This window comes from Colius striatus, chromosome 6 (genome assembly GCF_028858725.1).
Source record: "Colius striatus isolate bColStr4 chromosome 6, bColStr4.1.hap1, whole genome shotgun sequence".
NCBI lineage: Eukaryota > Metazoa > Chordata > Aves > Coliiformes > Coliidae > Colius > Colius striatus.
In genome coordinates, this window is record NC_084764.1 from 34,553,065 (window position 1) to 34,580,881 (window position 27,817).

General features: G+C 41.6%; 1 protein-coding gene across 1 annotated transcript in view; it reads right to left on the reverse strand.

Moving 5' to 3' along the window:
• Positions 1 to 474: 474 nt before the first annotated feature.
• Positions 475 to 27,817, reverse strand: part of NIN (ninein) — a 61,734-nt gene continuing 34,391 nt past the window's right edge. The window contains exons 13-30 of the mRNA XM_061997906.1: positions 27,496 to 27,585; positions 26,045 to 26,198; positions 25,605 to 25,726; positions 23,341 to 23,867; positions 20,580 to 22,601; positions 19,262 to 19,387; positions 18,601 to 18,670; positions 17,425 to 17,640; positions 16,972 to 17,085; positions 15,771 to 15,893; positions 15,133 to 15,246; positions 14,306 to 14,452; positions 13,038 to 13,217; positions 12,498 to 12,647; positions 11,874 to 11,972; positions 8,038 to 8,229; positions 2,468 to 2,581; positions 475 to 1,479 (exon numbers count right to left, since the gene is read on the reverse strand). Of these exons, the coding sequence (XP_061853890.1) occupies positions 1,270 to 1,479; positions 2,468 to 2,581; positions 8,038 to 8,229; positions 11,874 to 11,972; positions 12,498 to 12,647; positions 13,038 to 13,217; positions 14,306 to 14,452; positions 15,133 to 15,246; positions 15,771 to 15,893; positions 16,972 to 17,085; positions 17,425 to 17,640; positions 18,601 to 18,670; positions 19,262 to 19,387; positions 20,580 to 22,601; positions 23,341 to 23,867; positions 25,605 to 25,726; positions 26,045 to 26,198; positions 27,496 to 27,585 (4,770 nt within the window). The 3' untranslated portion in view covers positions 475 to 1,269. The remainder of the gene's footprint in view (positions 1,480 to 2,467; positions 2,582 to 8,037; positions 8,230 to 11,873; positions 11,973 to 12,497; positions 12,648 to 13,037; positions 13,218 to 14,305; positions 14,453 to 15,132; positions 15,247 to 15,770; positions 15,894 to 16,971; positions 17,086 to 17,424; positions 17,641 to 18,600; positions 18,671 to 19,261; positions 19,388 to 20,579; positions 22,602 to 23,340; positions 23,868 to 25,604; positions 25,727 to 26,044; positions 26,199 to 27,495; positions 27,586 to 27,817) is intronic.

Consider the following 27,817-nt stretch of genomic DNA (forward strand, 5'->3'; position numbering starts at 1 on the left):
TCAGTCATTGCAAACCTTCGACCTGCGTGACTACAATGCTTCTGCTCCTTGGCCTGGGAGTACTAAGGTAACATCTAAATACAGTTTGGTTTACCCTACTTTTTTGGACACATTTATCTTCATCTACTGACATTAATATCCACATATATAACACTGAAGGATGAAGCTGATTTAGGCTGTTATTCCCTGAGTTCCTCATACTCCACACTGAATATGTTTCCTGGTAATTCATTACTTCCAATCCCTACCATTCTGGGATGACAACTTAGATTCTGTCCTAGGATCTACTACAAAAGACAAGCCTTTCCAAAGGATCACTCGGGTCAAAATGAATGCTGCATCAGTGGCAAAGATCCCTCTTGGTGAGGTCTAATAACAGCATTTCACTGATGAAATCATTCTTCTGCCAGTTGCTTAATAAACACACTCTGCTGCTTTACTGAATTTACAAAGTATATAAACAAACCTCCCATCTTCACTTGTGTGGAGTGGCTCTTCCTTTGTTTAGTATAACTTATATATACAAAAGGATTAAGGCCTCTACAATTCTTAAGACATCTGGCAGCACAACTTCAAAAAAAAGTAGTCTTCTTTATTTGCCAGCTGGGAAAATTCTTCAGATGAAACAGCCACACTTAGTTGGAGGCAGTAATCTACATACTTTACAGAAAACTATTTTTTTTCTGAGCTCTGCAGAGAAACAGCCATGAAGAATAACTCAGAAGCCTAATGCATAAGGAGCATATTGCTTTAAAGAAGCCAGGACCAGCATGCAGGAGAGATCCTATCAGGAAAGGCTTGCTTTCAACAGCAGCTGTACTGACAGCATTGAAGACTGACCTATCAATGTCACTAGGTTTGGACCATGAAGTATTCTAGAAAGCCAAAAACGTTTTCAGCTTTGAATTCAGGTAAGTTTGCATTAGACTTTGACTTCAAGCTAGACAGGAGTTATCTATTTATTACAGTAAATTCTGAATTTATCTTTTAAATTAAAACCAAAATATCAAAATAAGTTACCCTAGAAAAACAAATGTCTTCTGTTTACACAGTGAAGATTACTTTTAGGCAAAACTTACAGGAAAAACAGTTTGGGATTAAACAAAAGTTCTCTTCTGGCAACGTCTGGTTTGGGATTTAGCTCTGTCCTCTCCTTGGAGGCATCTGTCAACTAAAATTCATCAATACAAAAAGGCAGCACAGTGAAAAGCTGAAACATTAACATTTCAGTAAAGTGCATGGGACTGGTGCATATACTTCATGGCTTTGCTATGACCTTATCTCAGATGCTGAATTAAACGACGGGGATGCCAGGTTCTTTACTATTCTAGTGAGGTTGGCAATTTTTTCTTCTAGTAAATAGTTTTTCCTTTCAGCAGTTTTCTGCCGCTGTTCTGTCTTCTCCAGAGCCTTCAGCAGTTGTGCATTCTCAACGTAGAGGTCCTTGACCATTGCATCTGCTTTAGTGTTCTTGGAGAGCTGAATTGGGAGTAGAACATAAATACTCAGTAAATTAAAAGCAAAACAAAAAGGAAAAACAATAAAAGAGCAGTGCTGGGAAAGCAGGTGAATGTGTTTATGGTAATTCAAACATCAAAAGAAGACAACCCACCCATTCCTCTTACTTTCCTTTGTTTGAAACATATGTCTGTGGAGTCTTTCTGGATACTATGAATATCTTGAAACTAGAAAGACTTTGCAAGATCAGGCAGATGTTACAGGGCTTCGAATGGATCTTGTCAGGTGAGTACTGCTTTATAACTTTTGTCCTCTTATAAGATGATCCACAAGCCCAGTGATCCCCCAGGGATCCTCCCTCTGAGGTTTGGACCACCAGCTCCTCCTAAAAAATTGGGGAGAGCAGCCTCACACTTGTCTCCATGCTTTTAGGAAAAGCCCTTTTGGAGGAGACCCTGTCAGCATAGCACCTCCTTGACATGGAAGAGGAGACTGTACCTCCGTACGAAACAGGCATTTTTATCTATCTAACTCTTCAGAAGACATCCTTTCACACACTACCGAGTGCTTCTGAAGAAGGCAGACCAGGTCAAGAACAAAATCCCCAAAACTGTGTCAAGAAACATGTGTGTTGGGGCAAGGGGCATTGAGAAATCAGTAACTGAACAGTAATCCTGTCTGGAGTCTTCAGGAAAGTCCTTTTCTTCCTTTCCTAGGCAACTTTTCCAGTCAGGATATTTGACTGGGTTTTGATGTTTGTTTCTCACCTTTAAGTATATCAACATACCAAACAATCTTAGCTTTTAGGAATTGAAGGGTCAGTAGATTCAGTCACTAGTTTGGAGTTTTAGGAAGTTCTGGGCAACTGTGCTGTACTTTAACTCAGAAACATTAAAAGAGAAAGGAAAGCACCTTTAGCTCTACTCTAAACAAGAAGTACTCTAAGCAAGCTTTTGCCCCCATAGATGTTTCCAGAAGGAACAGGGATGATTTGAGAAAATATGCTTACTTGTTCTTTCAGCTGATTCACTTTATCTTGGAGAAGCCTCTTCACAAGCCTTAGTTTCTGCTCAACATCCATCATACGTTCTTCCATCATTTTAAGAAGCTGCTCCTGACCCCCCTGCAAAGCAAGATTTTATGTGAGAATGAGAAAAAAACCCAGTTCAGATTCACCAGTATTTTTTTTCCATTTTATACTGAAGAAAGTAGACTCAAATGTGGAGTGGCAGCTATTTTAAAGGGTTGCCTAAATTAATAAACCATTAATGGAAGCAAAATATTATGGCAACACTTAAAGGACGCTCACAGCATTCAACTAGCATTTCAAGTCCGAGTTTCCCTGGAGATTACCAGAAAAACTGATCTAAAATTCTAAGTTCTGCCTTGACTGTGATAGCTCTGGGTAGTTTCCTTTCCTTGTTCTTAGGTGCTGCCATTTTCCTGTTGAAGGTGGGAAACATAATAGCATAGAAAAAAAACCTCAGGTGAAGTCATGTAAACATGTTAGTTCAACAGCATCACTCCCCCATACCCAAGCCCCCTGTAAGTTGAGTAGTATCTTAAACCTGTAAGATGATATCCCAGACTTAATTTACTAACCTTTGATTAGTTGTTAAAGTTGTTTGCTTTTTCAAATAGTCACACTGAAATACTGTTGCCTTTTCTTCAGTGAGGTAACAGTCTAACTACAAGCATGGTAACTCAGTATCACGAGAGTGCCCCTTACAACAATGGTCAAGGGAAATTTTCCCAGAAACACCAGGGAGTACCAGAAAGCTTGTTTGCATCGGGCAGCTTCAGCCACTGGCTGCAAGGAAAGGGATTCTTTAATACTATCTTCTGACTCTAATCTTAGGAAGCCATCTGAAGAGATTTTGTGAAAGCACTAACCTTCTCTCCAAAACAAAATACCTTCAGCACCAGAGTACCTTCAGATGTGGGGAGTGGATAAATGAAAAACAGACAGAGGAGTGTTTCAGGTAGTTAGTTGCTCATCTAAACCACTGCAGAAAAATCCCCTTAGAGGACTGACTGCAGTTTCCAGTTCTCCACTCAACGTTGTATTTAACACCAGCAACTCCTTCAGTCTATGTATGGGCTTATATGATCACTTAGCTTGTGAAAAAGGTGACAGAAAAGTTACACAGAAGGCAGTTTTACAGTGTTGCTGGACTGGGTATTTTTCTGGATTATAAAAGTGCTACAAAACAGAACTTGTAAGAGACTTTCTAGCCAAATTACCTTGAGCTATCTTTCGTATTTGGATCAGAATTCAGAAACATGGCCAACTATTACACATCATATTGGTTGCAGGAGCTTTGGGTGAGTAGCTAAGTGGAAACTAAGAATTACAGTCATCTCAATACCTGTATTTTTGCCCTAAGGTTGATTTGAGAATGTTCTAACTTCATACTATGTCACATTTAACGGGAGAAGCCAGCTCAAGTGTTAGCTTTAAGATCATTAGAAGGATAGCAGCAAAAAGGTCTTTGAAAGCAAACATCTCAAATGGCTCATGGCTCCCAAGCAGAAAAATCTCAGGCCTTCAAGCAGTTTTTGGCTGACCTCAAAGTATGAAGAATCTAGTTTAAGCTAGTAATTTGATAGGAAAAAAAACCCACTAAGAAATGTTATCCAAGAAAGAAGTGTTAATAATTTTCCCTTCTCTGGCAGTGCCTTTGGACTTTATGGCCAAAGCAGTAGAATATGCCCAATTCTTTTCTTAGATGTGCAGGTACACCTGCTACAGAGAAGCTGAATATCTATACACAAGTACATCCCCTATTATAAATCCTTCCCAGGAGACCTGGGAGGTCAGTATCAAAGACAAATGTTTTGTCTAAGATTTGTTACCTCTTGCTCATAAAGCCAAAACTATTGGTACTATTTAAGACAAGAGACATTATGTTTAAAAAAAAAGATTTATTTTTGCATTTACATCAAAAAGTGTCATCTTTCCCTGTTAAAAACTTCATACAACTTATACAAAAAATGCAGTATAAATACCCCAGCTTTCTTCAAGTCCCATATAAAATTAGTAGCATTTGAGAAAAAATAGTCTTCTTTCCCCACTGAACAACTCCACATTTTAAATAACATAAATAAAAAGGTATTTGTAACAAGTAAAAAAGAAAACAGCTTATGGACTTCCAACAAAATGCTTGTAGACAAATAAATAGGAAACAACTCTGTGGAGGTTTCTCTCTTTTTTTCTTTGTTTTTTTTAGGAAAAAAGTACAAAATAATTTGATCCTCAAGTTTCTCAGCTTATGCCAGTTTGTGTGTTTGTGTGTGTTTATCATGGTAAGGCATGAGATCATAAGCAGCCAAGCTGTCAGAGGTGCCCGATCCTCCGGTAGGAATCTGCATGCACTGCTCGCTGCTCCGGTAGCAAGGCCTAGAGAAAGAAGGCAAGTGGGATACTTCACCCTGATATCCAGAGATTTTTCTCTTCAATACGTATTGTATAACTTAAAGCAAACCACCGACACAAACAAAGCAAGCAACACAAGACACACACAAAAACATGCAGGGTATCATATGTAGTATTTCTCTAACCACTAGTATTAACACTACACATAGGCAATCGAGCAGATACTCAGGATGCATTTTCTGGATGCATGGATTCTTCAGATGGCTCAATCCATGATTTTGAGGGATTTTTTTAAAAGATCAGTGGCAGTGATTAATGGCAATTAGCAAAGCAGTTCAATTTCTTAGAGGAGAGAGGGTGTGAAATCTCCTTCCTTGGAGGTCTTCAAGACCCTCCTGGACATGTTCCTATGCAACCTGATCTAGTTTGACCTGCTTCTGCAGGGGGGTTGGACAAAATGATCTCTAAAGGTCCCTTCTAACCCTACCATTCTATGATTCCATGAAATTATCTCCACTCTCTATATATAATCTCACGGATTGCCAAAAAACATTTGTGAAACATGGACTACATCTGACCTCCCGTGAAACTTCCTTGCCTTTCTCCTTTAAACCTAGCTGTAAGTCTTTTCCCGAGACAAGTGAATAAGCTGTTGCTCAGAAGTTATTTGAATTTTGAAATAAAGAGCTGAAGAAAGGAGAAGCTGAGTAACTTTGTGGAGCCTTCTTTTCTGAAGGCTTTCAATACCCACCTGGATGTGTTCCTGTGTGATCTGACTTAGGTGAACCTGCTTCTGCAGGGGAGTCAGACTAGACAATCACTAGACATCCCTTCCAACCCCTACCCTTCTATGATTCTATGAACTCTATGTGTACTGTGAACAAAAAATATTAGTTAGCAGAGGTTCTAAGAGAATTTAGGAAAAGGTTGAGTCATTAACAGTCTCCCAAATCTGGTGATTGAGCAAGGAATGAGAACAAATGTAGCAGGTAAGAATCACACAGCACTAGACACAGCAAAACCAGTCAGTTGGAATCCAAAAGAGTCCAGACAGATTAAGACAGTAGAAATGGCTCAGGAGTTTTAATTTAATAGAATTTGCAAGTAAGACTGTAGCCTTTGGAGGACAATAGCTCAGGACTGACTGTAAAATGAAGAAGAACACAGACCACCATAGCCATGACCAAAAACCACTGAAAATTGGGAAGCATGAACAACGAAACAATCCCCAAAAGGAGAGGGATAACTTTGGATACTTTATTGGACATAAGGACTCGGGAGCAAAGAAAACTGCAAAGTGCAAAGCAGCAGCAAAACAAGGCAATTAAATTTACAAGGAAAGCATGGGGATAACCTGATGTTGTACTCACTGGTGAAAAGATGAAGAGGGATTAGGATGCAGGTTTTCAAGGTGCTAGAGGGGATATTAAAATGGACATAAGCTCAACTAAGTGTTAACCCTAGAAATCAGGGTGATGAAAAAAGTCAGAGAGTAAAAGCAAGATGCACTTACAGATAGGTCAAAGTTGAGACAAGCTAAAGCAAGTTTAGCCTTGTTTCTAGCTGTAGAATGCATGTGTGTGATAACAATATTAGGAAAGTTATCTAGTAAAGCTGTAGGAAATGTTATAAACCAGAATATCCATTCACTTTAGGCAAAAAACAAATCAATAGGAAAAAAATGTAAGAAGCTCCAAGTGCATTAGTGCATTGACAGCAAATATTTGCAAAGCCTCTCAGAGTATTTTTAAACTGATGAAGCTTTCCAGAATAAAAGCTCTTACAGGAAACATAAAAGTGATTTATCTGTAGAACTACAAGTTCCAGGATGTGACTAGTTTGAAAAATTGTTTCTTGGGCTTTCACGGGCAAAATTACAAAGTCATCACTCCTAATGCAACATACAGCACATTCATTTGCAGCTGCTACTGCTGTAATGTGGCTTGTATTGATTTCAAAATTAAAGTGCACGCTCCACTTTCCATTGTACGTGACCAAGTACATCAGCCTGCAGGAACACACTTCTCTTGGGACTCAGCTGAAAGGGAGGGAACCTTACCATTGATTTCTTTTCACTTATCCTACATTATCTGCCACTGAGTTCTTTTGGGGGAACTTGCTGATTTTATGCCCTAAAGAACTCCTGCTCCAAGTTTTGGAAACCTTAGTAACTGTTCCTGCAGGTACTCTCTTCTCCAGAAGGCCTTTTTTTCAGAATACCCTCTTAACAGAGATCTGTGAGCTTTGAAGCCTTGCTCTTACTATCTTTTCTCTTTTTTTTGAAGTGTAACTGCAAGCTGAGTTTAAAATGTAAAGGGTTCCTCCCCCCCCAGATTAAAAACAATCATTTAAAAATAAAATACTAACACTTTTATTAATCTGTTCTTTTGAGCTTTATCTTTTCAAGATAAAATTGTACTATCATTTTAAGACCTATGGCCTGAGCCAAAGCTTTAGAGGTTCAGCTACTTTTTGAAGAAAAGAGGCATTTGGGAAGCCCAGACCCCAAGCTTCACTTTCCTATGGGAGATGCAAATTTTTCTGCCTGTTGCCTATAATTCAGTTTTATGTGCTAAAAACCCCAAAACAACATGAAAAGCGACTGCCCAATATAGGCAGCAGATGTAATCTTCCTTGGAATTAGAAGGTTCTTCCTCAAATGCCAATGCTGAAGTTTGTGTAACAGTCAAGATGTTCTCCAAACAATATCTTGTTCTATTGGCCCAATCATGAAGATGGGCTGACCTCATAAAAAGGATTCACTTGTTTGTGTTCTGCTGTACTACAGCCACAGCCCAAAGCAGTATTTTGTGTGATGGGCACGTGCTTGTGCAATATAGGGTGTAGAGAATTTTTTTTAAACACAATGCTTCCAAGACATGGACAATAGGTAAAGAAAGCAAAACAAAAAGATCTCTAAAGCCACTACTGCACATTGAGCAGCAGCAGAAAAGCCAGTTGAATGTGCATGAGAGTGGTTTTTATTTCAACAAAGATTCAGAGGGCTTAAGAACTTTAAGAACTCTAAAAGCTCACCTAATGCTCAAGCTAAATAACAAAGGTTTGGGTTATATGTATCTTTGAAAGAATTTTAATTTTTGAACTGGCATAAACAGAGAAGGGATCTCATTAGACTTTAAAAACAAGGAAACTAGGCAGATATCCTTTTAAAGTTGTAACCTGGAGAATAACAAGAGACTTACCTGTTGCATGTTTGTTTCAGAGGGTCTGCTTTCCAGTTCTTCCTGAAGACGTTGACTCCTCCTCTCTGCTTGCAGTAGCTGATGTTGGAGCTGCAGGAACTGTTCCTTGGGCACCATAGCACAGCCTTGCTGCTGGAGCTCCCGGGAGTGCGGTGTTTGGCTAAGCATCACACTGCTGCTCGAGTGGAGCATCTGAGGAGTGAAGTGCATCAGCCATCAGGAGAAAGCGGCACAGCACAAGGTATCTTTCAGCATCAGGTTACTCTTGAACAAAAGCTAAATTGGCAACTTTTCTCCTTCCAATGAAAAAAAACAACAATGTATCTTTGCATGCAGTTCTGAAGCTTAAAGGAATCCGAACTTTGGTTCATAACTTCAAACCTGAATTATAAATTCACTACATTTCTGATGAAATCCTATTAAATTGAATGGGCCTGCCTGAGCTTTAATAGTCCTTTTTAATTTTAACCTTGATCTCAGCAGCTCTTCCAAAAATAGTACCCACTTACAAGCATGAGCCCTAGCATGAGCCCAGCTGAAGAAGTTTTGCACCAGTGCTGATTATTTCCAGTCTTTAATCTAGGATGGACAGATAACATTCCCAAAAATAAAACCAATCATTTCATGCCAGCTGCTCTGTTACATTCAGATATCAGTATTTAGAATCCAACATCTCTCTCCTCATGCTCACTACTAACTGTAGAAATTTTAACACTTTCTATGATTTTCGCTTTGGGACATGCCACAAGCTGAGTTTGACAGCAGGTCTGGAGACCTTCTGAGTGTCTGTGCTGCATAAGCAAAAGTATACTCAGAGAGGCCCTTGAGCTATGAATGCGTGAGGTAATCTTAAGTAGTTTAATTCAAAATTTAAGTCTTGCCTTCATTTTAAAGTTACCAAATGCATTAGCAAGTCTAAGTAATGTAAAGGTAGTATATACTGACAAATAGCTTGGGCATAATGGTTGTCCTTTGGGAAGTTACACTGCCAGGGAGGTCTTTCAGTTGACAAAATTTGGCATCTTGTGGGACAACAGGATTGCATATCTAACAGTCCTCGCTACAGTAAAAAGAGCAGCTCAGAGCAGAGCAAAAGTCTGATGGAGAGCAGCTGAAAGCCCTGGTGATGTACAGCCTGGACAAGAGGAGGCTGAAGGGAGACATAAGCACTCTCCAACTCCCTGACAGGAGGTTGTTGCCAAGGTGGGTCAGTCTCTGCTCCCAAGTCACAAGTGACAGGTCAAGAGGAAATGGCCTCAGGTTGCACTAGGGGATCCTGTGTCTTGTCCTAAATGGCTTAGCTTCCCCACATTATTAAGTGCTGCTCCCAAGCAATGCTGTGACAGTTACTAAAGATTTGGGCACTGCCTTACTACAGTAGCACTGCAACCACCAGAGCCTGAGTTAAACCGACTCAGCATCAAACTTTCAGACAGTATTAAGAGCTAAGACAATCACATGAAACAATTTAGCATTTTTCTAAAGTAAAATCCAAGTAAGACAACCTGACGATTGCAATAGTTTATAATACTAACTAAAAGACCAGAACTGCATAGTAAACCCCCTGATGTTTCAGACATGCTGATTTGCAGCTTGAATTTGGGTAAGATTATTACTTTCTTCCGATAAAATTCAGTTGTCCACATCATAACATTCTCACCTGGTATCTGCAAACCATTACTCTTGTTCCCTTAGGAAAAAGTGGTCTTATCTTATTAAAGTCTTATCTCAGTGGTTTTAATTTTCCTTTCACAAGTGGCAAAATTAAGGCTTCAATAGATATTCAGTTGTTAGGTTCTTCTGTAACTTAACTAAACACACTTTTCACAATGGTGCAGCTCTTCTGGCCATGTTAGCACCTGTACATCTCTGTAAACAGGCCCGGGTAAACAGAAAATAGGTTTGTAAGTACTTGAAAGTAAAACTATCTCTATTTTTTTAAGCTATCAAGAGGTTCTCTTGAATCCACTTGTCTCTTAAGAAGCTATTCTTTTACTGACAAGTTAAGCAGTGAAAATAATGAGCTTTTGATGGAATTTGTTTAGGTATTCCTGCAATGTTGTGAAACACAAGCAATAAAAGAGCTGAAGAAACAGTTAACATCATCTTAAAAATAAATACCAGTTGCATGGCTAATGAAGCAATACAGTTGCTGTGGGGGAAAGAGGAGCAACAATGAACTGCTAAACTGTTAGGGTGAGTGTGGTGACATCAGCTGATAAGGAAACATCTAACAGTCTGGTGAAAAAGCATGCAGCTATCAGAGGTAAATATACAAACACTATCAAGCCTCAGTCAATGGGGTAGAAGGAAGCAGTTGAGCCACTTTTCATTTTCTCCCAATGAATTTAATTCTTTTGAATGCAATTGGTCATTTCTCTCCATTTTCATGGCAATGCCTTAGAAGTACCCAACTTCTTGGTGTACAGAATCAAACTGCACAATGTACAAAACCACCAAGAAGTTCCCGCAGCTGCCAAAGCAAAAGTTTTTTTACATGGAAATGAATAGTGGCTCCTTTACTTAAAAGATACATGGAATTACATTTTAAAAAAAAACATAAAAGAAAGGAAATGTTTTCTCCATGCCACGGTAGTACGTTGAAAAAAATTGCTCTACCTTCGCATACTATTTCAGAAAGAGAACTGCACCCTTCTCTGCTACTTCCAACCACTGAGTTCTAGCCAGGTTAGCCACAGACAAAAGGAGAACAGGCACAAAAGAGAAAGTTAGAAGTCATAAAGTGCTAAGTGACAGTTATACACACCTGCTGGGAAAGCATTATCAAGAGTAACAAGAGTCCTGCGTGTCTGCAATACAGATTCCAGGAGGAGACAATTCCATGCTTAGTGCTTACACTAAAGGCTTTAACAGTGTTTGGAATTTTCCCAAAGCTGAAGTAAGAGTATATCAACAAAAGCACAGGATACATAACCTGTCTTCTCAGTAACTTGTCAAAATCTCATCTTTCCTAATCAAGTTCTTACAATTTGATAGCTAATTACATAGTATATTCAGGGTAACGTGCTTCCCATTCTGTCTCTATGAAAAACAAAGTCTTTTCATAAAAGCCTCATCTAGAAGATGCTTTGATATATGGAACAAGTCAAAATTGGAGGTTTTTTATTTAATAGTAAATTTTAAACTCAAATTCAGGACACCAAATTTAGACAAGATTGCTGAGAGACAACTTGCAGGGATTGACCAACTTGACACAGTCAAGCTTGCCCATTCCTGTATGGGAGGACACCCCGGAATTACATTTGTAACACACAACATGATCTGTCTCCAGCAGTACTGAACAAACATCCATCTTTACTGCAGGCTTTGGAAGAATCTTAATTGAAGTTCTCACTCATGCCTTTAGATTAACAGCAAGCTGGGAAAATCGTTGTTCTGTCATGATCTAGGTGAGATAGCCAGGCTGAAATTCAGCAAGTCATTTTCATACTAAGTAAGCACAGGTTTCTACATTGACAGCACCACTATGCAAGTATTAGTGATGAAACTTGAGATCACATGTTATAGAAAGGAAGAGGGAAGCCTTATCCTTGCTCAAGTACAGAAACAAATCTCTTTGCTACTTGGTTCTATATCCAAAGCCTCGCATGAATGATGATGAATCACAGCATGCTTCAGAGAAGTGTGTTTGTCACACTGACATCTTGATCGTGAAAAATGAGATTAGGCATTAAGGGAGATCAGTTCTTCTAGTTTCAATTAGTTTCCTCACTTCCTACATGTCTACAAGTTGTTTTTAAATAAATTCATAAGTCCAGTGAGATAACAATAAAGCCCCACACTATCCAGAACAGTCAACACCGATGGACAAGTACCTCCATTAACTGATCATCCAGTTTGACTTGCTTTTTTCTTAGCCTTTCATTTTCTGAGCTGGTGTCCAGTTCACGTTCAAGAGAATTCATCTGACTGATCTATTAAAGACAAGAAGTTTCCTTAGAAAGGGAACAGTTTTATTTTATCCATTTGGAGTTTTTTTCCCCCCAGTATGCAAGGCACAAAACACTCCACATCAAGACAATTCAAGACCAAATGACAGAAATATTTGGACAAGTGTAATGCTCTGCTGAAAGTGATGTCTAATACAACGTTGTACTATGTCTGACAAGTTTAAAAGACTAGGCAGCGTAACTGATTTTTAATCTAGAAGTGGCAAAGCCAGCATACAACCACAGTGCATTGCAGAGCACAAGAGGGCTGTATCTCTTTATGGTTCCCGTGTCCTACCACTGAACTCTTTACAGGAGTCCTGCAGCACATTGGCACAGACCTGCCCCTGCGTGCTATGCAGAAGCCCAGAAGACAGTCACCTCCTCAGGACAAGGAGTGGTGAGAGACAAAGAACACAGAGTAAAAGAAGAAAATTCCAGCTCACCACTATTAGCTCTCAGAGATGGACAGTACTGCACTGAGTCACATATTTACCATCTAAAACTAACCTTCCTGTTGGCAGATGCCAACTCCTTCTGAAGGCGTTCACACTCCCTCTTCAAGCTTAATTTCTCTTGCTCTATGGCTTTGATGATACCTGACTGGCTTTGGTGCTTTTGATGCTTTAAGGAGAGGACAGTAGATTCCAGCTGTCGGATCTAAAGAGATCAGAGAGGAAGAAATGTGCAAAAACATTCCAGGCCATTAAAAAAAAAAATCAAATTGCGTCTACCCAATCTAAAATACCAAGGACCAACTGATTGCATATTCATAGCAGATCCTAGTGTATTTTTTACATTTTAACTTTGAGCATCAAAAGATCTTTCCCTCTTTCCACACCCCCCCATAATCTGCCTAATCCTATGAGCCAAGAACACTTGGAAGATTAAGAAATTGTTATGAAAGAAAAAAAATTGAAAGTAAGTCAGACTGACTGAGTCTTAGACAAGAGTTCCCAGGATTTTCTTTTTCAGAAGAGCAGTTTGAAACATAAGAGGGCATACTCAGGGCAGACAGAAGGGAAAACTATTCTGTTATGCTCAGGTTACCTTCTCCCTGTAGTGAGTCAGGTCTGTTTTAGTGTTCTGAACTTCTCTCTGCAGCCTCTCATTCTCCTGCCTGAGCAGCTGCTGCTCCTCTTTCATCAGCTGGTCCAGCTGATCCCAGTGTAGCTGCCTTGGTTGGTCCTGCAGCCCTGAGGAAGGCACAGCCCCTTCTAGAACCCGGTTCTTAAGACAGACAGAATTGCAGGGTTAGGCCTTAAACAAAGAAGCAGATATTTTTGCTATTCAGGTGGGTTTTAACTAGGCTTTTTAGTAACTACAGACTCAAAAGTCACAGGATTCCCATCTTCCTCCCAGCCTATACACTGTTTTCCAGTGAAAAACCCAACATGCTAATCACAGTGCAAACCCAAAATGCTTCCCTTTGCTAACACCACAGAGAATTGCTGTGCACCAGAACAGTTGGTAGGAGCCCACGGAGTTCCACACCACAAAAGCAATTTGGGCTCCATTTCTCAGCCTCATCAAGCAAATAATACAACTTGGTATTATATATTATTCAGTAATAGCTGTAATTGAGTTCCTGTCATACAATTCTGAAACAGACTCTTTTCCACGTGGACATTAAATATTCCTTAATTACACGGCAAACAAGCCAAATTAGTAACTGAATTCATAATACCAATCCCAAGACTGCTGTCTACAGCCTCCCAGATACAGTTCATCAATTAAGAGAGGCTGATTTATATAATACTGTGCCTTTCAAAACCAAATTTGAGTGACAATTAGATCCCCTATCAATTACTAGTTTGGCTGTTAACATATTTAGAGATTTGCTAGATGTAAATTCATTTTCCACAGATTTTTAGGGTGGTTTTTTTTTTTACCCCAAAGGTTTCTTTCAGGGGAGAATGGACACTCAGGAGAAGGACTGATACTTTCCTGTCCTTGCATTCAAAACTTAAAGTAATTTTCTTACAGGCGAGTTTCATTTGCACATCACACACAAATCTGACAGGACTAAGTGTAGCTCACTGTTTTAAAATGGGAAACTACTAAATACAAATAGCATCATTAAAAGAGGATGCTTTTCTGCACCCAGCTTCCTTTGGCTTTTTTGAATGATTAGCTTTATATAGCTCGTTGAAAAAAATCTAAAATCCATTGCTGCAGAACTCAGAGTTGAGTTGCTCAAGGCTGCAGCACCATTTGTGTCCTTCCAGTGGACAAGCCAACCTAAAGCCATCAGTTGGCTACAGTGACAGGCTACAGAAGAGCAGCAAGGAGTGTGCAAGGCACCTGAGGTCCATTACCTTCTCATTGGCATTCTGGAGTTGCTTGTGTAAAGACACCACTTCTTGTTTAAGAGCTTCCTTCTCCTGTTGCGTCACCCGCAAGTCAGATTTCAGTCGGGACACTTGCAGGTTGGTATTTTGCAGCGTTTCATCGAGACTCTGAACCTGTAACGAGAGCAGGAATAAAGCTTTGGTGTTTCCTGGATCAAGGTTTCTTGGTCTACTGGGATGGGTATGCACCACATCACACATTCAGAGTCTCTGATGGAAGGAGTGAAGAAGTTACAACACTCATAAGCCCACTATAAAAACACTACAAGATTTTCTTTTTGCTCCACATCAGTAGCCATCCACTTTGAATATAGCCACAACTCTGCATTCAACAAGGACAGGTCTTCCAGCCTCAAATATTTACTGTGATATGCTGGGAAGAGAAGATTTGAACTATTTATTCTTCCTGGCAGCAGCCCACAGCCAACAAGAAACCCGAAGCATAATCAGCCAAGCAGATGAGCCATCACCAGAAGAGCAGAGAGTGACCGCAGAGAGGCTCTGCAGTATTCTAGGAAGAGCTGGGCAGAATGAATTGGCAAAAGGAACTTGGCTGTGGATGCAAAACATGGCTTACTCTCAGGGGAAAAAAAAGAAAAAAGTCCCTCACTGCATTTAACAAGTTTCCTCTTGTCTTTTAAGAACGTCACTTTGAAAGCCCATCAAAGCAGCCATTCTCAGCAGCATGACATCTTTGCACACATTACAAGAGGGCTGGTTTTTATTAAAAAAGCACCACAAGAGACAATAAGAATGCTTTTGATCCAGGGCTCTAACAAACTCCACTATTATACCTTGTCTTGTGAAACGGTGAGCTGCGTTTTCAGTGTCTGACTCTGCTGTTCCCAGGACTTTTGTTCCTGCTTCAAGCTGCCAATTGCCTTCTCCAAGCAGCTTACTTTAGCTACCTGAAATGAGATTACATCAGTAAGCCTGACTCGTTCTGGATTTCCTTTACCTCAATTTGACTTTGAGAGTTAAGCTAGAGGGAGTTACAGCTACGCAAAGCAAATAACAGGAGAGTAAATAAAACAACCCCTCAGCTCCCAGCCCGAATTCTCCACACAATGGCATTATTATTTAGAGCGTGTGTAGCAGTGACACTGCTGAGTTCAGAGTTACAGTATGTTAGAGTTGCAATAGAAGTGCAAGAACACTGCCTTCCTTGTCCTGCTGCAATGTTTCTATCCAGGCCTCTGTTCCTTGCAATGTCTGCAATTTTCTACATAATCAAATTACAATAAAGCTGTGCTCCAGGGTTTAAGCTTTCTCTTTAAGACCAGATAGGAAGAAGAGGGCAGTGACAATGAAGTCTTTGTCTGGCTTGAAGGTACCAAAAAAGCCCATACAAATCCAAAGCAGTTTTACAGGTTAGGGTGGTAAAGATAATGATGTAAGAACAGCCCATTACAGCATGTAGGTAGGGATTTACCTTATCAATACATCTGTTTAATTCCTCACTCAGGGCTTCTTTTTCTTTCTGCAGCTTCTCATTTTTAGTAATTAAGCTTGAAACTTCATTTTGAAGGTCAGAGAGGTCAGGACATCTGGGCAGCTGTGGAAAACAAACCCCTCCCAGTTACATTTCTGTACCATTTCAGAATTGTGCATTGAGTGTTACACAAAGCTTTCCCTTCTCCTGGCCAAGCATCCCACTTCTGACAGAGCAGAAGAGAGGAGCATACTGCAATTTGGTAGGAGTGACCATACTGTTCATGGGCTGCAGGCCATCCTTCCTGCAGCAGCAGTATGAAGGGTTCCTAACTGCCTGTGATCTCTTAGACTTGCTTTAGGGCTGGTCTTTTTCTACCTCTTTTGTGAAAGGGGAGAAAAAAAAAACCCAAAACACTGCACTGCTGATTTCTGATCCTTTTCCCATTTCACACAGTACTTTAGCTTCACACCCTGCATTCTCCTGTGCTGTTCTTTGCCCACTCAATCTTCTGTCTTCAATTACACTCAAGCTACAATCCACTCTTTACTGAATAGGCCTCATCTGCTTTTGCTTTTTAAGACCATTATCTATCCTAAGCATTGGCTGTATCAAATGAGTGCTTTACACTAAGGAAAATTACTGGGTGGAGCCCTAATCAGGAGAACTAACTCATTTGTAGCCTTTCATTATCCGTGTTTATTAGCATATATTTACAGCCAATTGAGCTGTGCTTACACAGGTGATAAGCAAGCCCTCCAGGAAGTTATCTTCAAAAGTTCTGAGATGGGTCTCCAGATGGGTTTAGCAATAGGAATTCTCTCTGAGAGGACATACAGGAAAATACTAGCCCTTAGATAAAGCTATATGGGCATCACCTGTTACACAGGAAAATGTTGCCCTGCCTATCCCACCTTCACAGTCTAGAAAAGCCTTGTCTAGTCCTTGACTAGAGCTTTAAATCTTTGTGCTCATTGTCAAAGCCTGGCTTTGTAGATCATCTTCTCTGGAAGACCTTTTGGCAAAGGCTCAGTGAAACTGACCTTATTTGAACAATTGTTCCTCATGTCTGGTGACTCTTTCAAGAGGATTTATATTCTTCTACTGTTACAACCTTTCCTTATAGAAATTAACTATTTCCTACTTGGGTAAGAGTGGGATAGTCAGTGTTATCCGATGGTGCTCAAATAGGATGCCATACCTGTTTTGTCTTATCCAGTTCCTGCTTGAGGATGTGGTTCTCTTGCTCCAATATATGAGCTTGAACTTTCATTTTTGACAGTTCCATCTCCAAGGAAGCCACCATGTTGGATGACTGCAAAAAAAGTAAAAAGCTCAGATTTCAACTTGAGAGATTCAAAGATTAACCAGAGGATGCTGCAAGGCAGTGACAGGGGTTAGAGCTGGGATGGCACTGGACTGAACAGGAGTGCTAGAAAACAATCCTGCACACTTCTACCACCCTGCTTTTGGCTGCAGCCACACTTTCTTTCCCCACTCCTGCTGCATGGATGTATGTTTGCAGGTAGTACTTGGGAAAGTTCAGCTTTGAAAGGCCACATGCAGCTGGAGAGAGGGATGCCAATTCCACAGCACCTGTGCATTCCTAAAAGATCAACTGTTTCATACCATTAGAAACAGTATAATCCTGTACCTTTACTTTGGAGTTTTCCAGTTCCTCTTTCAGCACCAGTCTCTCCTTCTCCCATTCTTCCAGAGTACACTTCCCTGCCTCCCTCTCCTTTTGCTTGAGCACTCTCGCCAGCTGCTGATTAAGATCCTGCACATCAGCTTGATTTTTGGAGTTCCTCTGGCTCAGTTCTGTATTTTCAGAGTCCAGCTGCTGGTTCCTGGTCTTCAGATCTGCTACCTGAATTGGGACAGCAGTGTCAGTTGTGACTGCTTTTATGCTGGGGATGAGATTTTCAAAACACTTCCTTTCTATTAAGACGAGTAAAAACCTGACAAGTGTCACTCCCGTTCAACAGCACAGCAAAGACAAGAGAATCCCAGTGAGCAGAAGGGCATAGGGGTTAAACTATCCTCTATATAACAGCCATGACCCCAGTAGCACTGCTCCCTTTGTTTCCCTATAGGTGTTTAAGTTATCTCCATGCCCTAATTTTAGGCCAAGTCAAGCAGAACCATGTTTAGGAGCAGGAACACTCCTGATGGCCTGTTGCATGCATGGTCAGCCTCACAAACTGCTCATTTCTCATATAATTGGTTTCAATTACAGCACAATATCAGTCATCTGGTACCCCACTTTCTTCCTCCATTCCCTTGCTGTATGATATGTGTTTTGAAGGTTATGCTGATGAGCTGGTAGATTATTCCAAGTAGACTTTTACTATGCAATACTAAGAGGGCCAATGAATTTAAGAGCTACTTTTACCTTCTACACTGGCTAGAAGAAAAAAACACCCTTAAAATAAAAGTAGCAGTCTCATGGACACAAGCAAAGGGTCATGACTGGCAGCACTCCTAGACTCAGCTAGCTGGGAAATAAGTAGAGGCTGAGTCACATAACCTCTCTTTCCCATGGGCTGCTGCAGAGCATTACCCACAAAGACTACAGAAGAAAGATTTTAGCTTTATGTTTCCATTAAGTAAACTTTCAGAGTTGGCCATGGAAAGTGCTTTCAAGTCTGTAAGGCTGATAATTACAGTAGCATTGCACTTGTCTTCCAATCAAATAAACATCATAAGAGTTAGCAGAAAGTTTAAATGTATGTGATGGTCATTTTCTACTGCCTTTGTGACCACCTAAGCAACAGCTTTTATACAGTGATGACTTCTACAGAGTAGCATGTGGACTCAGTCCATATACCTGCTTTTTTAGGTTGTCAACCATCTTCTGTACAGCCACTTTCTCCTTTCTCACAGCCTCTATCTTTTGCCTAAGGGGATAAAAAGAAAAAAGCAAGCTCATTAACATGTGGATCACCTGTTAACATACACACCTACACGAATGGTCTGGGGTTTGACATCTCCAGAAATAGTAATTCTAGATGAGTATTTATTGCTTAGTATCACTGTTCTGCATAGACTTGGCAAGAGCTCAGTTCCTCAAGCTACCCTGTGTAGTTTTCTTCTAGAAGGGAAGTCAGGACCACATATGGTTATCTACTTGCAAAAGACCAAATCACTGAAATACTGTCAACACTGTACCTCTTCCTGCCTTTTCAGAGGTTACATCATCTCAAGCTCTGCCTTTGCTGAAGCAAGGAGGACTGCATCAGGTGAGCTCATAAGTGTGTCCTGCATTTATACGTATTACTGGGTCATCTGAACTCCTACAGTTAAGCCTTGGCTTTGGCTCTAGGAGCTGAGGCAGGGGAAAAAGATGAGGAATAGACTGGATTTCCAATGGCACCATGCAGTAAGCCCAATTTGAATTTTGCAGGCTGACACTTGAAGGAGCTTTGAGAGAAGGGATATAAATGTTGTGCCTGCATTGCAGCGAGAGCCTGAAGACGTTGATCTCTTACCTCATTTCCTCTCGGGATCCATTCAGCTCCCTCAGCTTCAGGCTGGATGCACTGCCTTCCTCATTTAGCAAAGTCACTTTGTTTTTTAGAATAGCATTTTCTTCTCTGAGCTTCTCAGCTTCACATCTGTGGCAGAGAGATGAGACAAGTGAAAATTGTTTCTGTGTATCACCCAGGCCCACGAGGAGAAAAAGTTACTAAGAGCCTGATCTACCTGTGATATTTAAATACAAAGCCACAACTGATTTGTTTTACACATGAACATTATATGGACTTTACCTTTCATTTAGTAAGAGGGATCCCCAGATTGCTGAAAAGGGGCTCTTTGTGCATGTTTTTGTACAGCTTGAAGTTAGCCAAAATCTGAGACACCTAGTAAGAGTTTCTCACTGATATTATAGTATATCTTTCTGTCCTTTAGTTATAACCACCATAGCTACCAACAGCTTAACACCAGGATATGCAGACTCATAGGAGAACAAGCCATTTCCCCAGCTCTTTCTAGAGTCCAGCATGCTGGGAACAGCAGCAGTGTTGGAAAGTGCCTTTTCTGTCCAGAGGCAACTGTAAAGAAATAACTTCTCTATGGTGTAATAACTGAAAGAACCATTTCCTGCAGGAGGCTGATGCTGAACAATAATTAAGTCATTTGTAGCCACTTTATAGCCTTAAAAAAATATCCTTGCTGAAATACAGCAGTTAAAAACAAGCAGGTAAAACCTGTTATATTCTCCATGTTCTTATGGTATAATCACACACCTCATGGATCCCTAATGCTTAGTGTTCCTGCTGGGAGAAAAACATTACCATAATTCTCTAGTGTTAAATATTGAGAGAGAGAGAGACATACTTTTAGCATTCCAAGTAACATTCAGTACTAGAAGGGAGCAAACTGAGGGAAGAAGTGATATTAGTAGAAGCAAAAAAGCAGTCTCAAAGTGTTACCACAGTATTTTGGACACAAAAAACCCACAGAGGGTCCTGATGGACCATCAGCTACATACTGCAAAGGTGACTACAGCCACAGACAAACCAGTGGGCAGGTTGCTCCCGTTTTACCATTCATGCTAGGTCACGGTCAGAGAGGAGCAAGTCACACACACGTATTTCAGTCGTCGTTATCCAGGATTAATCAGCCTGCTTGCTAGCAGTTAAGAGTCCAGGGCACTGTTTTCTAATCAAAGTTAAACTACAGTGGTTAATGCAGCAGCTGCACGCAGGCAGGCGAGTGGGACACACTAGGTTAGTTTCTAAGCAGCACGTTGGATTATTGTGGGGCCAGCACCGGTGCCCACAAAGTTTGGCAAGTGTACGTTACCTCAGAAGGTCAACTTTTTGCTGCAGCTCAGAGCACGTGCTGTGTAAGGTGTGTGTCACTGCACTCCTCTCCCCTCTCTCTTTGTGGAAACGTGTGCTGTTTGGGTTCAGCACAGCAGCAGCTTCCTCCTGCGGCTTCCTCTCTTTTGTCAACATTTCTCTGGCGCTGCTGTCACTTTGGGCAGGCTCCTCTTGCTGACCTGTACATGTGGCTGCATGTTCTTCCAGCTTCCCAAGCCGGCATTGCAGTCTTAACTGGTTGCTGTGTGCATCTACCTTTCCTTGTGTGTCTTGGACATCTTCCCATTCTTTAACCTTTTGGAGGAGCTGTGTGTTTTCCTTTCTGAGCTTAGTGCTTTCCAGTTTACTTTCTTCTAGCTGGCAGTGAAGGCTTCTCAGCTTACACAGGTTGTCTTCTAGCACTTCATTTCTTTCAACCAACTTCATTATTTCAGACTTCAGATCCTCATTTTCTACCTGAATTTCTTCTTGCAGGGACAGAAGTTTAGCCTGTGCCCTTGATCTCTCTTCTAACTCCTCCACCCTTTTCCAAAGCTGAGCTATTACGCTTTTCAGGTCACCATTTGTTGACCCAGAAGCATGATCAAGCTGGAATGAGGCTTCACTCAGTTCTTCAGCCTTCTCAAGCCCAATCTGCAGCTTCAAAGCATCAGAAACAACCCCTTTATTTCTGTGAGCAATTCTGTGATTTAGCAGATGAGCCTTCTGCTGTTTTACATCGTTGTGTAGCAGTTTTGGCCTTGGAATTCTCTCAAGAGTTTTCTCTACATCTCTCTTTTGCAGCAGGTGCACCCGAGAAAGCAGCTCTTGATTCTTGTCACAAGCCTGACTGCCATCAGCTTCCAGGGCTGCCTGACTTTCTTGTATGTGGCACACCTGCAGCTCAAGTGCACTGCTGTCTGCTCTGGCTTTAACATGTGCTTTCTCCAAATCTGAGTTGCTCTCACTCATTTCTTCCAGGTCTGTAGTATCAGCCTCCACCAGCGGAAGGGCATTCAGATCTGTCCCCTTGTCTGCATCTTCACAATCCCTGGGCAACCCTTCAAAAATGGAAGCTATTTCATCTGGCAGCTGAGATTGCTCCGAGTTGGAGTGGGAACAGCCAGGACTGGGAGGTTGCAACCTGTGCTGCAGCCTGACAATCTCAGCAGCCATTCTGACATTTTCCTTCACAGCTTGCTCATGCACTCTCTGCAGGCCGAGGAGGACATCTGCGTCATCTCCCAGAGGTGCCATACCAGAGAAAGAAGCAATCTTGCTCTTTGCTTTGGCATACTCATTTTCCAGGACCCTGTAATGATTTTGTAGTGCAGAAAAACTATGGGTCTCCCACTGCAACTTCTGTATTTTCCCTTGAAGGTTTGAGATTTCCAAACTCATCTCTGCCTTTTCTGATTCTGCTCTTACACAGATGTCTTTGTTTAAACTCTCCAAAGCCACAAGTTTGGAATTGAGGTCTTCTTTCTCCTGCTTATATTCACTGTCAAGCCTCTCCAGCTTTTGCCTGACCAGCTTCCCATCTTCCTCCACCACAGATATACGCTCCTCTCTGCTCCTCAGCTCTTTTTCATGCTCACTTTGGAGTTGTGTTATTGTATCATTCAGCTTTTTCTCCTGCTTCTCAGCAGCATTCCGCAGGTCTCGCAGCTCCTTCTGAAGCTGCTCTCTCTCGCACACAAGCTTGTTCACCTCTTCCTTGAAGTTCTTCTCCAGGAGATCTTTCTCCTGGGTCAGGGCAGAAGAAACAGCTTTTTCGTTCGCCAGGCTTTCCTTCAGTTGCTCATGGGCTTCAGCAACCTCCTGTGCTATTTCATCCTTTTCAAACTCCCACTGAGATTTCTCCTCTCTTTGCTGCTCGGCAAGCTCCTGCAACTCTCGCTGGTAACGTCCTTCCAGCTTTTGGATTGTTTCTTCATATTTGTTCACAAGTGTTTGTGTGTCGACAGAAAACTGACTTTCTGCACAAGATGCTCTTCTGTTATAGTCACTTTCCATTTTTTTCCTAAACATGGTTAACATAAGATATTACTAAACTCTAGGCTAGCTGAGAGATTCAAATGGCTTTTTAGGCTGAATAAAATAAGCTGAAAAAATAGCTTCTCAATGAGTTATGGCTGAAGTGCTATTGAAGAGGTGTTTGAGAGCCAGAGTTAAATCTGAGGCAATTTGTTGAAACTTCAAAGGACCCCCAAACCTTGGGAAAGTATAACTTCTGAAATGTCCTCAGGAAGGGTTTCGTGTACAATATATGCCCTTCTATACTTGTCATCAGATTTGTGGGGGCAGACTCTTACCCTCATCTCTCCCTGTCACACCAGGATGGTTTCTTTTGTCACTTGATCCTTGCTAAAGGCATTTACCAGCCATCTCTTTACTCCTTCAGAAAAAGAACCTCTGAAAAACCAAATGCTTTAAAAGGACAAAGCAGGGATTTGTCAAGCCCAGGGATCCTGAACAGGCTCAAGTTAATCATCTCTGGTTATGCTTTAACACTACTTTTGCCTCTGGGTGAGCTAAAAATCAATACAAATGCTTGAGAAGGGTCAGAAGAAAAACAGAAAAGCCACCCTGGATAGCAGCTTGGTGTTTTGGGATAGAGTAGGTAACAACACTGTGCAGTTAATACACTTAAACTAAGCAACAGGAATCATTTCTACAGCAGGTTCACACCTTGGGGACCACACCAAGCCATCATGCTCAGCACATACACCACTACCAACCCTGCCAGCACTGACACTCACCTTTCTTCCTCCAGGTCCTGCTCATGCCTCCTCAGCAGCTCTTGTTGGAGCTCCTCCTTCTCCAGGGCGTGCACCTCCACCATCCTTTTCAGCTCCTCGTGAAAGCCTCGTTCCAGCTCTCCCTTCTCTTCCTGCAGTGTCTGCACTAACACTCTCATCTTTTCTTCCACCCAGACACCATTTTGAATCAGTTCTTCTCGTTCTTGACTAAACTTCTCATTTACCTGCTCCAGCCTGGCTCTAACGTCTTCTTCATGCTCCTGCCTCAGTAGTTCTTGCAGATTGGCTTTTTCCTCATCAAAATGCATTTGTAATTCGTTTTTCTCATCACTGTATTTACAGTCAAGCTTTTCTTGCTGTTCCCTGAGTGCTGCTGCCTCCGCTTGCAGTTCTGCAATTTGACTTTTAAGGCCAGTTATTTGCTTTTCCATGACATGCATCTCCTCGGTGTGCTTCTTCCTCATGTCCTCCTGTTCCTTTTCACAGTGGATTTTTGTCTCATCTAGCTGCTTTTCATAATGGCTCACCTACAAGAAGGAAATCAGATTGGATCAGTTCATTTTCTATCCAATATTCTACAGAGGCATTTTCTCAACACTTCAGTATCACATGTTTACCTATTTGCTACAGAATATTTTGATTTAGCACTTTATTTTGATTTCCCATGCAAAGAACACTAAAGTGCTCAGCTTAGTTTGTTACTGGGGTAAGGATTATCACATAGAAGCAAGTGAAATTCACGTCTTTCCATTTAGTGAATTTGTGAAAAGCATCCACTAACACCTTTTAAATCTTAAGTCAGCTTTGCAAATGGCAAGTGGACTCTTTAATGTCACTGATTATGTGCTCAAAACCTTTCTAACGGTAAGGCAGATGAGGCCTTTCCTTTTAAAATGGTCTATTTTAGCATTTTGTTTGTGTGTTTTTGTTTGTTTTTTGGGTTTTTTCTTGGTTGGTTGGTTTAGGTTTTTTTTGTCAAGTGACATAAGACAAACCCTTAAGGAAAAATAATGATTTTGGGGTGATATTTTATCAGTCCCTTTTTCCCACTCCCATCCCAACTTTGTCACAGAGTTCCAGTGTACCTGTGTTATGCCATATGCGAAATGGAGATTAGAGATCTATATAATCATCTGTCATCTGGACATAGGCACTTGTCTGACAGATGCCATGGAAGCCTGATGAGGACTCCCAACTTCTAATCCTGAACTGACTGCTGCAGAAGAGGCCTGGCCATTTCCACATCTCACCTCCAGAGAAAGGTAGAAACACATCATAGAATCGTGGAACAATTTGGGTTGGAAGGGACCTTAAAGCTCATCTCATTCCAACACCCTGCCATGGGCAGGGACACCTTCCACCAGACCAGGTTGCTCTAAGCCCCATTCAACCTGCCCTTGAACACTTCCACGGATGGGGCAGCCACAGCCTCTGTGGGCAACCTGTGCCAGGGCCTCACCACTCTCACAGGGAAAAGCTTCTTCCTTACCTCTCATCTGAGTGTCCTTTCTTCCAGTTTAAAGCCCTTACCCCTTGTCCTGTCATTCCATGCCCTTGTAAAAAGTCGCTCTCTCCAGCTTTCTTGCAGGTCCCTTCAAGGACTGGAAGGCTGCTATCTACCCAAGGTAGGTCTTGCTCACTTAAAAACACTGTGACCCTGACACAGCTGCTAGTGTAGGCCTGTGGTAGGTGTTGCGCTGTGCCCAGAGCTGTGCCAGCTCACCCTCACACCATAGACAGGCAATAGGGTGGAGCTGCCCTGCCTTAAAAGGCCATCCAGATCCAGGATTTCTCCATGGAAAGGGAGATATTTCTGCACATGTGGCAAGATTAATCTGCAGATGGACACCCAGAAAATGCAGTGCTATTTTCCATAGCACAACTACCATGACAGCAGTTTCCATACTCCCACAGCACAGATCACATTTCAACACCAGCAGACTGCAAAAGCACAGCATTTAGCAGTTCAGACTCCTGCCTGCAGCCTTTCTAACCCACAATTACCCTGTGCCAGTGGGAATGAAGGGGCTAATTCAGATGCAGTAGGCTTTCAAGACAGGAATTAAAGTGCTGTCTCAAAGGCTCACCGCTCTCTCATTAGCTGGTAGATGGACACGCAACACGCAGAAGGAGCAGGGAGAGTAGAGGCTCAGACTCATAAAAGTGTTATAATTTGAGCAGGAATTAAAAGTTCTTCTCCAAGACCATCTCAGTCATTTGAAGAGGCTGGAAAAGTTGTGAAGTTTAAGTTAAAATAAGCTTACTGTGTCTTCAAGCTCCTGTTTGAGGTGATGCAGATCCCTGTGGTGTTGCTCCTTCATTTGCTCAATTGCCATTTCTGCCTCTATGCTCATATTTAATGGGTTGCAGTCTTCTGAACCAAGTCCTTTAAAAATAGTAATTCCATATATATTCTTGAAGCCCAAAGAGACACACTCTCAACAGAATTAGTTCATCCATTTAAATTTGTTTAGGCAGCTGCTTGCAGCTCTCAAATTCCCATCACACACACGCAGACAAGAAGCTGCCAACATTAATTTCAGCTTTGACTATAGCAGTTGTATTCCACTTAACATTAAACAGCAAAAGAGGGGCTTTTGAGTCTCCCTCTGAAGGCCTGGGAAAGTTTTTATGTAATTGCCTCTGAGATGTTACCATAAACACCTCCAGCACAGAAACTGATCATTTAGGAGATGTGTTTTACCTTGGTCAGGCTCAATACCACTGTTGCTATGACTTTTCATATCCATGTCAAACTCTTCTGACAGTGAGTTTTTCAGCGAGGGCCTGAGCACTTTGCCTTGGGCACGATATTCCTCCAGCTCTGACTGCAGCTCATCGATCTGGTCTTGCAGCTCCTGACACCAGGGGAAAAAAAGAAGCCTGAGTGAAAGCAGCCAAGAGCATCTGTACAGCCATACACCCCTATGATGAGACAGTTAAGAGGGAATTACGGTAAAGACTTATCAATAATCCTGCCAGCATTCCACAGTTAGTCATTCTCCCATCAGCAAAATAACACCCTTCTCCAGGTTCCAACCTGTGCAAGTAACAGATGTGTTCCTTAGTAAGAGAGCAGAACCTTCTTCAGATTGAAAGCCTGTATATCTTCAGCCTCTAAAGTATAACAGGCTGCAGGACCCTTCACTTTATCTCTTCTATGACCTTTTTTTAAACAGCAGATTAGGAACATTTTCAGACAGTCAAGAAATACCACTTCAAAATCAAATCAGAAGCAAAAGACCAAATTAGGAAGGAGATACTCTCATTACTGCATTTACCATCTGGTGCTTTTGCCCACTTGCCAGCAGAATATCCCAAGTGTTTGTGCCAAATGCTGTGCACTCAGCTCAATGAACAGTGTTTATTGAGGAAAATGAACCTCTGGATGTGGAAACACACAAGGATGCAGATTTGAAAGGTTCAGAAAGTGAACCTTGATTAACAATTCATATCCACCAGTACTCAGGAAGTCAATTGCATATTCAAGCAGTATCAAGAAGTATCAGTTTCGCAAATATTTTATGATAATCTTTGCATTTAAACTGTAAATTCCTAAGAGATATTGTGCTGTTTCAGATGTGACAGCTTTTAGCCAAGATAGTCCAGTACTGGACAAAGAAGATTGTGCAGGACAGATGAGCTAAATGCTGGTAATGATTGCAGTAATCAGAAAGGAGATCTGTAAATAGCCTTAAAGAAGTATGTCAGCCATGCAAGGCTTGGGGAGAAGAAGACAAGCTTCCCATTTTCAATTTTATTTCAAGGAAGAAGGCAGCAAAACTCAGGTCCTTATTTCTGCTGTAAGTTCCTGCAACTCTGAATTTAAATTAGAGCAAAGTTTATTTCATACACAGTGCACAACTGTGCAAGGAGCTGGGCTTGATGGAGAGCTGGGGAATGGAGGGAGACTCCACAGACCACAGCTCCAGCCCACCCATGGGGCACTTCTTAGCTCAGCCAGTTGCCTCTGTGACAAGAGGTTTTCACCCCTCCAAGAGCTTGGATTAGTGTAAAAAAAGAAGGCATTCCATAGGGAAAGCTCCTAAACAGCAGCATTGTATTGCTGCTCTGAGCTGTTGTTTGCAGTAAGCATGTCTTTGGTGAACATGGGCACAGAGGTACCAGGTCTCCAGCCCTGGGGGCTCCACTTACTCTGCACTGCTGCTCGTACTCGCTCCTCATCTGTGCCAACCTCTCCTCCTGCAAGAAGAACTCGGCGCTGCTGGGATCCAGGTCACCAAACTGAAATGGCATTAATGGGATCCAGTTACTCCTCCACCATACCTCTCTGCTCAGAGCAGCCTGGGTGCTGTTCACAAGCAGTTCTCCAGCCTGGGCTCACTCCCTTCCCTTTTTTTATTCTAAGGATTTTAAAAACAGAAGCTCTGCCTCTCAGCTGGTAGAGGACAATGAGCAACCTCCCTAACAAATACTAGCTGTTGTCTCACCATAATTCTCATGCTGACTTTGATTG